At 46.2% G+C, this 13,419-nt stretch overlaps 1 protein-coding gene across 4 annotated transcripts in view; it reads right to left on the bottom strand.

Annotated features, from left to right (window-relative positions):
* RANBP3 (RAN binding protein 3) overlaps positions 1-13,419 on the bottom strand; it is a 130,751-nt gene that overhangs the window by 12,817 nt on the left and 104,515 nt on the right. For 3 of the 4 annotated variants that reach the window (XM_059719621.1, XM_014599838.3, XM_014599841.3), the window contains 2 exons: positions 4,373-4,475; positions 1,883-2,007 (listed from right to left, as the gene is read on the bottom strand). In XM_059719621.1, the coding sequence (XP_059575604.1) occupies positions 1,883-2,007; positions 4,373-4,475 (228 nt within the window). The remainder of the gene's footprint in view (positions 1-1,882; positions 2,008-4,372; positions 4,476-13,419) is intronic. The other variant, XM_059719622.1, reaches the window with a different exon arrangement.

Genomic DNA, 13,419 nt, shown 5'->3' with positions numbered 1-13,419 from the left:
ATCTATCATATTCCTATTACTACAGGTGCACTGATACATCGGTCGGATATCAGATCAGCACTGATATAAAGAAAATTGACTGTCGGAAATCAGCCCGATGTGGCTGATAAACGGCCCGTGCATATGCACAGCTGTAGGCGGCAAGGAACACGTGGAGAGCTGTGTGCAGCTAGTAGGTCTGTTGAGGTGGAAGGGAAGGGAAGGGAAGGGAAGGGAAGGGAAGGGAAGGGGTGTGGTGGGGGCAGATCAAGGCCCCCATGGTAAGGGAGGGAGTGGGACTGGGGCAGGGCGCAGAATGGAGCCACAGCTTTTCCAGGGGGCATTTGGGGGGGGGGGGGGAGGGGGGCAGTTCTCGCTGCTGCGCACACCCTGGGAGAGCACAGGGGGAGGGGCGGGGGTGTGCCCCCGGATCTGCATGGGGCCCAGCAGGATGGGCTGCCACTGCAGGCTGGGGCCAGGGCTGTACCAGGCTCTTCTTGGGTGGGTGGTGGCAGTACTAGGAAGAAGATTGGGGGGCTATGGCAAATTTTGGGGTGGCTGCAGCCACCCCTCCCCCCCGAGCCGCCACCACTGGCCCAACCACAGTCCAGCCTAGCCCCCACCCCCCCGGGAAGAGCCTAGAGCAGCCCCAGCCCAGAACTGGAGCCTGCCCTGCCCTGCACGCAGATCCAGGGACACAGCCCCCCCATGCCCTCCTTGGGTACATGCAGCAGGGGAAGCTACCCCCCTCACTTCCTGTGCCCCCTGGACAAGCCACAGCTCTGTCCCATGCCCTGCCCCACCCCAGCTAGGTAGCGCCTGCCCTAGTCCCATTCCCTCCCTCATTGCAGGGGCCTTGATCTGCCCCCACCATGCCCCTTCACCACAACAGACTTACCATTGCTCTTCAAGCTGTCAGGCTGCTTATCAAAAAAACAGATCAGTTTTGGCTGATATGCCTCCTTAAAAATCAGCTATTGGTGTCGGCCTCAAAAATCTCTCTGTGCACCCCTACCTAATTACAGTAAAAGCTCTGTTACCTGGCATCCCCTGGGAATGGAGGATGCCAGATAACAAAACATGCCAAGTTAATTGAGCGGCCCCAGCTGCCGCTTCTCCCACCGTGTCTGTGGCGGGAGGGGCGGAGGGACGCCCCATAGCCACCCCTCCCACTGCATTGCCGCCCATCCTCCGGGCCCTGCGGGACAGGGAGGTGGGCCCCGCACAGCCTGTTATGCCCCTGGGCCGTGGGGACTCTGAGAAACCAGAAGTGCCGCGGTGGGCATGTCTGGTTTCACTATCTTACAAGCTGGCATGCCAGTTAGTACAGCATGCCAGCTTGTAAGATGCTGGATAGCACAGCTTTTACTGTACTTGGAATCTTTAAATCAAGGCTAGATTTCTTTCCAAAAGATGGTCCAACACAAACAGAAGTTACAGGCTGGCTGTAATAATTTGTATGGTGTTATATGGTCTATGTTATTCATGAGATTAGAGTAGTGTCACCATTAGCCTTAACATTTATAAAAGCTATAGTAACACAGTAAAGTGTGCATTTGTCAGAGAGGGGAAAACACTTGGGTGGCAGACAAAAAGAAACATACAAATTAAAATTCTCTGAAAAAAGTCTGAATTGGCCAACTCGAAATCTATTCATAATTTAATAGAATAATAAATAAATTCAAGTCCTGTTTAAGATTCATAGTGGTAAGGATTTCAAGAGATGTGGCTCAGTTATACATCATATGAAAACAAATTTCAAAGACAGTAGCCTGGTGTTGAATTGCAAGAACTCGCATGGGAAATTAAAAGCAACAACTAACCATAATTGAATTAATACAGCTGGATCATCATGCAAATCACCACAAAACTAAAGCTCACCTGTACTTGACCAATTTCTTACCTGTAACACATTACTCTCTGCTTCTTCCCCAGTGATCACTTCTACCTTCTCCAACAAACATTTCCTTGCAGTTGCTTTGGTATAGGCTGCTGCAGACTCTGCCAGCGATTCTGAAATATTATTAGCTGAACAACATTTTAAAGTTTATTTTGGGGGTTATTTACATAAAACTGCAAGACAAGAAGTATGCGCACAGATGCAGTTTGCTATTTACTGACGCACAAAACCAGTTAATAGACTTTTCCTCTGGAGCATAACTACCTGTCCAGATTATGAAAGCTTTCATCAGGACTTGGGGAACTGCTATATACAAAACAGAGGAAAGCAGTACATTAGAAACAAATGTAAATTTAAATTAGGCAACTGTCCCATTCTCCACCTTTCCCTCCAGCAGCAGTTTGTCTTCCATTTTAAAACCATAAATCAGAAGTTGAGGGGGAAAGATACCAGTAAATAAAAGTCTGGTCCCTTCCTTAAGTGTCATTACAAAGAGGACCAAATAAAACCTTTGCAAAATAAAGACTTATGCCCACATCTGCAAATATGACAATAGTAACCAGTTACAACCATGCCTGCATTTAAAGATCCATCCATATTTTTATACACTTTGGAGAGAAGGAAAGCAGAAAAGTGAAGACACTCTTATCCATATATCCACTTTTAGGACTCCACAAAGCATGGGAGCAAGCACTCCCCCTGGCATCAGAGCCACAGCACTTCAGTCACAAATATAAACTGGTTCCCAATCAATGATGTTTTGGAACAGTTCAGTTTTATATGACTGCACCCTCAGCCTGTCAACCACTGTTTCTAAATGCAGCAGAGTAGCTTCAGTAGAGGCAATATTGCCTCTTCCTCTAGCAGCTTGCAGGCATCACAAAAGAGCATGTCACAGGTCCACTATCGGCAGTGCAAAATAACTGTGCAGTACAACCCCTTTGACCCTGACTATGACATATCCCAGCTTGTGACAGTTCACTTGTGTGGACAAGGATAAGGAGGTATTTGCAAACCAGTTATACTGACAGAACCTAGTGCTGCTGGCCATATCACTCAAGGAGTTCTACTTGAAAGGCAGCCATAGTACTGCCGTGTGGCTTGAAAATGGTGCCAATCTCCACTGACCAGTATTTCTTGGGAGTTTCTTGCCAGTAACTCTTGCAAGATAAATGCTGGAAACTGGCATGATCAAGGGGTTGGACTAGATGACCTCCTAAGGTCCCTTCCAGCCCTATTTTTCTATGATACCACAGTACCTTGCAAAGCTGTCCAACGCACAATGAGATGCCTGCCCCTCTCCTTAGCGCTCTTTGTTGTAAGCCTGCCTAGTGTGCATGGCCCAAATTATGTCAAATGAGTGATAACTATAGTTTGTTAGTTCCTATATCAATTCTATTTAATTCTAATTTATATGTCACAATCAGAACCTATACCAGTTTGTCCAATGTTAGCCCAAAGCTTTAAAACTGGAGAATTCCCAAAACTCTGACATGACCTGCATTTCTCATCAAATGGTCTCTAGCTTACAGGATAAGAGGAAACTTCTAAAATTCAACAAATGAGTTTAGCTTTAGATTCTAAAACACTGGTCACCAACCAGTGGGTCTCAATCCACCAGCAGATCTCAGAGCCTCTTGGAGTCAATCCATGGCTGGGGTGTGGGGTTGAGTGCCTGTGTGCATGCACCCCAGCCCAGCAGGTCAATCAGTGGGGAAGGGAAGGGAAGGGGCAGGGGCTAGATCGAGGCCCCCACTGTGAGGGACAAAGCTGCACAGGCAGGAACAGGGGTAAGTTGAGTGCGAGTGGGGCCCTGGCCGGATGGGACTTACCTGCTGGGGAGGCAGAGCCCCAAATAATCTTCTCTCTCTTTGCCTTGATCTGAACCCTCTCCTCACAAGCTTACCTGCAAGGGGGGGGCAGGCAGGCTGAGGGTGGCAGCACACAGCAGAACTTGGATTGCTTTTAAATGCCAAAGGTGATCTCCTACTTAAAAAGGTTGGAAACCACTGTTCTAAAACATCTGGAATTCCCTATTTCCTTGGCATAAATTCTACCTATTTAGACTGTCACATAACCAGCACTGAGGCTGGAGATGCTCTCCCTCAAAACCAGTACCAACTAAAAAAAGTTTCTTGCCACCATTCCTGATGGACAGGACTGACCCTATGAGATTCAACGTCATGCCACTTTCACACTGCTGCAGATAATCCTTATGCATAATAGTTCCTTCATAATAGTTCCTTCCAAGTGCCAGAGCACCCTGCAAGGACTATTAATACTAAGCAACAGGATCAGAGAACTTGTATACTTTTTTTTTTTTTTTTAATGTTGGGTAGAAGAATGACTAAAAACAACAGCAAGATCTTTATATTTTCATATGGTAATAGTACACTAACAACTCCAAACATTTAACAAGAAATATCTATTATACTAGCAGTAAAGAAGTACTGTTTTTAAGGATTAGTTCTCAAAGTACATTTTGTTATTTACCTTTCTCTGGAGTTGCTTCCTGTGAAGAAGATTCAGAGCCAGATTCTGAAGCAGTATTCTCCTTGTTACTCTCTGTACCACCATCATTTGATTTTGGTGGGCTCTGTTGGGGGGAAAAAAGGAAAACTTTTGATGTGCAAAAACATGGATATATTTATATGGTTCTTTGAGTAGTTCTCCAGGTTTAGAAACTTTATAATAAGGCATCAGGATATCTAGAACCTCTCAGTGCACATAATTCCCTAATACAGATTGTAACCCTATCCTGACTGGCCTAGTGGTGATAGTGGTTGTTGCAGTAGAGTGGGTAGGTAGAGATGAGATTGCATTGGTGATGTTTCCATTTGTGCACCAATATGGTAAAATAACATAATGCAAAGAGTGAGGGGGAAGGTGAGAGAGGGCATAATAGCACTGAACAGCAAAATTTGGGACTTTGCTACCAGCTATCAGCACAGAAGACAGTGACATGGGGTACATCAACACCTGTTGATCCTGCACTGTCAGGGCTGAAATCAGGGCTCCTGAACTATGCGGTATATTCAACACTGAGTTGCCTTCTCTGTCGGACAGATTAATGCCATGTACCTAGGCCCATAACCCCTTCACCAAGGGGAGTCCCATGACTCATCTTCTCCCTCCTCAGCTTTGAGGGGTGAGGAGCTGGTGCCAGATGTCTCTCTGGAGCCGAACTCCAGTTTGTCCTAAGTACTGGACGCTGAAGCAGACCTGGGAGAGGGAAGCAGGCTGGGTTAGAATTATAGGGTTGGAAAAGGCCTCGTGGATCATTTGTCCAACCTCCTGCAGAAATGCAGGATGTATTAGTCCTATACTAAATGAAATAAATACCTTTTCAGAGTCCTCTTGCAAGCAACTTATGAAGGAGATGCCACATTTTCCCAAGGCAGCCTTTTCCACTAATCTGCTGTTTTAAAGTAGGGAAGTTTTTCTTCTCCCCCCCAACAATTTAATTTAAAACTGCTTTTCTGCAGTTTAAGAACCCACTGCTTCATATCCTGCCTTGTTGTAGCAAGGAAGAATAGTTGCTCTCCCTCATCTTTATGGCAATCTTTCAAATATTTGGAATCCTGCTATCATGTCGCCCTTCATTCTGTTTGTCAAAATGAACATACTTAATTTCTCTTAGAGTTTGTGTTCCAAGATCTATAACATTGCTATCCCTCACCTCTGGATCTGTTCACATTTCTCCACATCTTAAATAGCAGCATATAGAACTGAGCCCAAATACTCAAGCAGAGGCTTAATGAATACCAACCAGAGTGCTATCATTACTTCTCACATCTTATATCCAATACTCCGGTTTGATGCAGCCCAAACTTAGTTTTGCTTTTCTTGCGACTATCACACTGCTTACTCATGCTCAGTCAGTGATCTACCAAAACTCCAAAATCTTTCTTAACAAGCCTACTGGCCAGCTGGTTTTGCAACAATATAAGAACTGGCACTTCCTGGGTCAGACCACAGAGGTCCAATCATGCCCCGTATTGTGTGTCACATTGGCAGAGTGGCTACTAAAAAGGAACGAACAGGGTATGATCAGGGTTTTTTTCCCCTGACTGGCCCAGCACAGACTGCTATGGAACTCTACATGGACACTGATCAATTTATAGTTACTCACTGCTTACCATTATTCTGCCAGTTATATATGCACCTCTGTGATTCTACCTAGCCCATGACTACAGCAAAGAAGTGAGAATGTCCCATGTGACTGTCAAAAGTCTAACTAATGTTCAAACGCCGTATTTATTTCCATACCACAGGCCCCAAATAAGACAAGCACCTTGTTATGGGAAGGCAGAATGGGGGAAAAGGGTTTAAAAAGGTTTTTCCAGGGTCTTACCTGCCATGGCTCCATTTCACTCAGGATGCCAGCAGCTCACCTAAGGATTTAATGTTCAGGCTGCATGGAGCAGGGGTAGAGGCCATGGAATGTCATTCTTCCCCTCTCCCCCACAAACAACTACTTGTTTAACCCTCTCACAGTCACTTCCATTAACCCTCTCAAAACTTTAATTCAGTATCACCTGTGAGAGGATTAAGCCTACAGTTGTTGCCCCTAAAGCAGGGGGAGAGGGAATGTTGCAGACTAAAGGATTCTGCCCGTTCCATGCAAGCCTGGGTGAGCTGGTGCTGGACAGTCCCCTGATGCCATTCCAGAACTCCCCCTACCTCCATTCTGGCACAGAAAACTAATTTCCTCATTTAACATATGCACCCCCATTTCAGATGGCTATTTTTTGATAAAGAGGTACACATAGTACATAAGTAGTACAGTATATTATGTGCACGGCATTTTCTTGATCCATCAAAATAGCTGCCTTGTCAAAGATGGAAATCAATTTGGTTTGGCATCATTTGTTCCTAGTAAGCATCCATGTTGTCCAGAGGTTGACAACCCACGGCCATTTTACCCAACCCACAGAGTGAGGGGGCTTCTGGGGGCCCTTCTTCCCAGCCCTTTTCACCCTCCCATCAGAACTTGCCCAGATGGCAGCCACTGCCCCCTCCCCCCTCCACCCACCCATCTTGGGCATTTCCCCATTGGGATACCCTCAGCAAGTAGAGCAATGGAACAGGCTGTGTCTACATGTAAATCGATATGGATAATTACGAGCCAACTCAGGGGCCTGAAGCACCCACAACCCACACATTTCCTGCTCTTGTCCCTCTTCATCTGGCTCCATTATTGAGTAACCAGCCAATGTTAGGGGAGTTTATATAGTGTAATACATAAGGGTAATGGGAAAGCAAGTGTAGAGGTGCTTCATACTTTCATCCAAAAGCAGTAGTTTCATATTAATATGAACAAAAATTACAGATCACTTTTGAAAACGTTTACTGGTTTGTAGGTAATTGCAATAAACATATGTAATATCTGTACCTTTTAACTAACAAAATAGCATGTTCAAAAAAATCAAGCATGGTAGTTAAACACTGGAACAAGCTACCTAGAGAAATTGTGGAATCTCCATTTCTGGAAATTTCAAGAGCAAGTTAGACAGATTTTTGGCTGGGATGGTTTAGTCAGGGATGATCCTGCTTTAAGTCCTGCCCATGCTTGAAAGCCTCATGATTTTCCTTCCAGCCTTACTTTGCTATGATCCTACATTATATCCATTCTATGCCATAGATGTAACACAGAGGAAATTATGTCTCTGCTTCTGCTTTTAAAGAAGTTATGTTAGAAGTACATTAAGGAAATAATCCACCTATTTTCTTTGACATAGGTAGGAAGAAGGCAGTATAGAAGAGTGGCAAATTTAAAGAGGCTAGCATTCCAAGGTTTTCAAATTTCTCATTCTCCCTTCAGCACTGTCATTCCCAAAAAACAAATAAATAAAGAGTTGATTTGGAAGGCAGAGAGTTTTCAAAGAGCAATAGGGCAAAAACTACTTTTTCACTGAATCACGAAAAAGGGATGGTATGCAGAAGAACGGTATCAGTTCTTAAAAAGAATACAATATTAAATGCCACTATAACACACAATGCTGAACAGCATATTATGCAAAGAAAGGTTTGATAAACTTCAGTAAGAGCTTGCAGCATCACCTTCAAAAAACAAGCTGAAGAAAACGAGTTACCAATTCGTACTAGTTATGTTGCAAATTTGATAGCTGTGGTAAACAAACTGTTCTATGATGGAAACTTTGTAGCAAAATTCATGCAAGTAGTAGTTAGTGAACTATATCCTGCAAAGCATACTATAACAGTAGCTGTAAGTTTGTCACGGTCAACAATCACCATAAAAATTGAGGATTTAGAACAGTACCTATTCTGCTAATTGAAAAAAAGACAAAGCATTTCAGTACTTTTCATTGGCTTTGCACTGAAGTGCAGGTATTACTGATACAGTACAACTTCTTATATTTGTAGGTGGGATAGACACAAATGTCTAGAGAAAGAGAAGGACTTGTGGGTCTGCAACAGCCTGCATGGAACTACTACAGACAACATGGATTGGGGGAAGGGTTCCTTTTGAAAGTGTAACAGAAATTAGAGTCTGAGTTTCAGCAAACTTTATAGGAGTAACTAACTACCAAAAAAAAAAATAAATAAAAATAAAAAAAATAAATAAAAAACCAACTTGGTTAACTTTGAGTGCTGCAGCAAACTCAGGAGTACATGCAAAATATTGGTCCCCCAGGATCAGTTTGAACTTGATTCAATTACTTTCAAAAGATTTTTCTGAGAAGTTTTCAGATATTATATCTCGTAAAAAAGACACAGAACTGCTCCAGATCCTATCACAGGACAGGGTCGAAGGAAGTGAATCATCCTTGGAATTCAATTACTTAATTGCCAACTAGTTTAATGCTAAAAAAAAAACCCCAAGCATCAATAGTCCTGAAGTCACTGGGCTTTTATTCAGCTCCTCTAGAAGAATATTCAAAGACTCAGCATGAAAATAGGTAGCTTAAGCTTAACCTACATTTGTGAGGAAACAATTTCACAGCTGAAGTTGAAGAAGTCCAGCTTCAGGTCACAACTGATGAGACTGATCTGCATTCAGTTGTGCAGGCTGGAGTACCAAGTCTCACTCCTGACAGGCCTGCCACAAAGGCCAAAGCAATTTCACTTCTGAGACCAGGTGTGCCTCAGACTGCACCCTACACCCGATCAGCACTTTACCAGCTCTGCAGAACCCACTGTATGGAAAACCACAACCACCAAGCCTGCTGCCTCCACTGCGTCTGCCCAGACCACCTCAAGCAGTGAAGGCCCCTTCCCCCAACATCAACAAGAAGCATGAGATCTGCTGCCACCTGACCCCACTCCACATCAAACTCTGTGTAGACACTGGCACAAGTTAATGAGGCTGCTGCAATCTCATGGCCACAAACATATGGCATAGTACCACTCTTCCTTGCAACAGAGGCTGCCACCCAAGAGGCAGTGGAAAAGTGTTCTCTGCTGGAGGTGTTGATGTCCCCCTCAAACTCCAAAGGACCTCTAAACCAGGGCAGTGCTCAGCTCCATACCTCCTCAATGTGGCCCATACCAAACCACTTCTCAGCTTGGGAAAGGTCACATCCCCAATAACATCCCTCCTACTAGGGTGCTGAGACCCCAGCCTCCACCACCACATGCAGTCCTTCCCCTGCCAGGTCACCATCCAGTTGGTGGTGGGTGCTAGGATGGAGGTAGAGGAATCCTTCATGGTCCCCTTCCAGGGTATCTTATACGGTCCATTGCTCCTCAGAGAAGATCACATGATTCTTACGGCAGGCACTGGGATACCTATGCCAGGAGTGGCCAAAGACAAGCAGGTCTGCTACCTAGCCCACTGATCCTCAGTCAGGTACTGCAGCACCCCAGGGTGCCTTAAAATCCTTTCAAGTTAGGTGCAAATAAAATTCACAAGATAAACCATAAGATTTTAAATAGGAATCCATAATATTTAAAACAAATTCTGTAATGATCTTTCTGAGCTCCTTGTGTCAGAAAAGTTATTGCACTATTATTTTTTCATAGTCAGAAAACAAGTAAAAAATTAAGAGCTGGCATTTTCCAAGGGGTACCTTGAGTTTAACAAGATTGAGAAACACTGTCCTAGGCCACAACCCCTCCATCAGGAATGGATTCATCCCTGCCCACCAAACGGTGAGTGGTCGCTAAACCCTAAAGAACAGCTAACAACTGCCTTGGCCAAGCAGAAAACAGGAGCAGCTCAGTTCCTCTGACATGGAGGAGGCTGTCAACTCTGGAGCTACACCTAAAAACCAATCCCAGGAAAAAATCAAACAGGTGGACACCACCCTGGAGCAAGACTCAGGACCAAGTCCATCCTGGAGCCACAGAATCCATGGAGGAGATCCACAATTCTACCACTCATGATTTGACACCCAACACCACAGGTGCCAAAGTTCAAGCCCTGACTTTGGCTACCTCTGGAGCAGATTTAGCAGTGAATCCCTCTCTCTGACAACCTAAGGGAGGTGGGAGCCAAGTGACTCTCACCAGCAAGCCCCAATGAAGAAGTCCACATTCCTGAAGACTCCAGGGTGGACAGCACCACTGAGGTGCCCACACCATCTCCAGACCCCAGTGTCACCACCCCTGTCACAGCCCTAAACTCCTCTCCTCGGCAAAGAGAGGAGACACCAGGGTCCTTTAACAGTCATATGAACCCTGAGGAGGATCCTGCACAGAACCCATCGTCTCCTGCCCTGCCACCCACTCCGTCTACCCTTTCCCCAGCTCCAGGGGTTGCATTACTCCTTCCATTGGTGCTGGGAGGGGAATACAGCCACATTATCCAGGAGTCAGAAGGAGGCCCCCGCAGAAATCAGGGACAAGGAGAAAGACAACCAGGACTCCATGGAGTGGATAGAGCCTGCTGATCTCAGCCCCAGCTGTGCTCAGGAAAGTGCTGCTGTATTTCCTGAAGAGCATGCTGCACTCTGGAAAAAAGGTACAGCTCACTCCAGATCACTGGGGATCCTGGTGCTGTGAGGGTCCTAGTGGGGGAGGGGAAGGGGCCCAACAGGTAGAAAGACAAATCTACTAGTGGTGCCACAGCTTCCAGTATACCCTCTACATCTGCAGGAGTAGGGCAGCATTGCTGTTGGGTCACAACTGACACCACCCCTTGCAAGGCCCCCACTAATCCTCCCACTGTCACCTACCCATAAGGACCCTTACTGCTGCCACCCTTAATATCTATGGTTGCAGGACAAGTCTCCACAAATGCCAGGTATTTATTTACCTGTAAGCAGAGGAGGACTCTCTTTTTCTTACAGAAGACTCATACAACCCCAGATGAGCCACATGCAGGATGGAGTAGGGGAACAGGTTCTACTTCGGGTACCTCATCTTATGGGGTTGCACACTTATTCTCCCTGGGCCTGGGGCCAGAGTTCGTGCTGACAGTTGAAGTGGTACCAGGCTCCCTGATACTTTTCTGGGTCAACGCAGCAGGTCATCCTGAATCTGGTTAACATCTATGCCCCTGGGACCAACAGTGAGATGGCAATTCTATCAGCAAGCTCCCAACTACCTCAGCAACCTGAGTCCTCGTAAGCACCTAGTACTCAGCAGGGACTTCAATGTCATTCTTGAGGTGCAGGCCAAAAGTGGCAGAGAATGGAGCCAGGTCACCACAGACAGCTTAAAGGAGGATACCACTGACCACTTTGATAGATGCCACCACCACATTTACCTTTGTCAAGGCAGATGAACATCAGGCATGCCACTCCTGACTAGACAAGATCTACACCTCCTTCCTGAACCCTATCCAACTCCACACCTCTGGCATTTGGCAAGCCTTCTCCAGCAATTGCCATCTTGCCTATGCTCAGGTCACTCTGCAACCTGAGCATCAGGCCCAAATTACTGGCACTTCAACAACAGCCTGCTGGAGGATGTAGCCTTTGTAAAATACTCCCAGAAGTTCTTGCAAACTTTGCCCGAGCAGCAGAGGACCTTTCCCTCAACATGAAGATGTTGGGATGTGGGGAAAGTTTGTATGGGGGCTCTCATGCTGCAACTACATCCGGGGGGGTGGGGGGGGGGGGGGGAGGGATGGGACTGACAGAGGAAGGTGGCCTTAGAGCAGCTTAAGGTTTCAGAGCTGGAGAAGCTCCTTGTCACTGACCCAGATAACCTGCCCTCCACAGAGGGAATCAGGAGAAACAGGAAGAGCTCTGAGCTCTAGACACTACTACACTAGTGAAGCATGTTTGCCAACCACTGATCCTTCCAGATCATGGTGTATGCATGAGGTCTCCCAGACCTTTGATGCATATGTCTAGGCAGGAATTTTTGGAGGAGTGGAGTCTGCTCAGACTTCCCACCCCCTCTTTAGGCCACTGACACAAAATCCAAAGGCTAGACTGAGCCCAGAAATGTGGTGCCTTCATGGCTGTATTTGCATACAAGTGTCCAGGAACTGAACTTGGGTCTCCAATGTGGCAGACGAGGATTCTACCACTGAACCACAGGGGACTCCAGTGGTGCATGTACGGTCATGGTTTTAGCTCCTCAAGAGACGGTCCATGGCTCCTACTTCTTCTATGCCCCAGAGAAGAGGAAGCACCAAGAAATATATTACCTGCTTCCTGGCAGAGGACAGCATTTCCTTCCAAGATTCCATTAAGCTGAGAGAAAGGGAGAGTCTTCTATGCAAGACTCTTCTCAACAGGTCCAACCAACACTGACACCAGAGGGACTACAACTAGTCAACATAAGCAACCTGGACTGGGTAAAATATCCTCTTGCTCTGGCCAACTTATCAGAAGTCCTCGTCCTGCTGCCTACCTAAAACTGTCCAGGCATCACTGGGCCGACGGTAAATTTCTGATGTTCTAGACAATGTCCTCTGCCCAGATTTTGCCAAGTCTGAAGGGAAAGTGGAGTTTCCTCTATCAAGCAGAAGAGACATGTTGAACCTGCTACCCAAAAGGTGGACCACCACAACCTGAGGAACCAGCAACCAGTCTCATTCCTTTGCATAGATTACAAAGTTGTAACCAAAGCCATTTTGATGTGGCTAAAGTCTTTGTAGGCAAACATCCACCTTAAAGCAGACAGAGGATTCTAGGGCACGCCATCTTCAACAACCCGTACTTGGTCCAGGACCTCCTCAAGCTTGCTTGGAGGGATGGCTTCAGTCCCCACGGTGTGAAATCTCCAATGCTGTATGCTTCCACAGAGGGTATGGTTAAGCTCAACTGGAACCTGACTGAGCTCATCTTCTGGCAGGGAGTGTGACAAGGCTACCAACTGTCTGGCAAGCTCTACCCTACCAGTGAACCTTTCCTTTCTCTCCTATTCAAGCAGCTCATGGAATTGGTGTTGGCTGAGCTGGCCATGAGTCATCCTCATGCAGATGGCAGTTTACCAATCCATCTACTGGACAGCTTCCTCTGCCTTGGCCAAATGGGTGAAGAGTTCTGACCTGGCAGCGAGATAATGGGTGGCAAGAGGGCCCAATCTCATCTGTGCTCCAAGCCATCTGGTAAAGTGCAGGCCCGCTGCTTTATTTGGGGGTCAACCTGTCCCCCCAGTCATCCTTCCATTCTGGAGAA

The sequence above is a fragment of the Alligator mississippiensis genome, chromosome 16 (genome assembly GCF_030867095.1).
Source record: "Alligator mississippiensis isolate rAllMis1 chromosome 16, rAllMis1, whole genome shotgun sequence".
Classification (NCBI taxonomy): domain Eukaryota; kingdom Metazoa; phylum Chordata; order Crocodylia; family Alligatoridae; genus Alligator; species Alligator mississippiensis.
The sequence above is the reverse complement of the archived record's forward strand: the minus strand, read 5'-3'. Positions and strand labels throughout refer to the sequence as shown.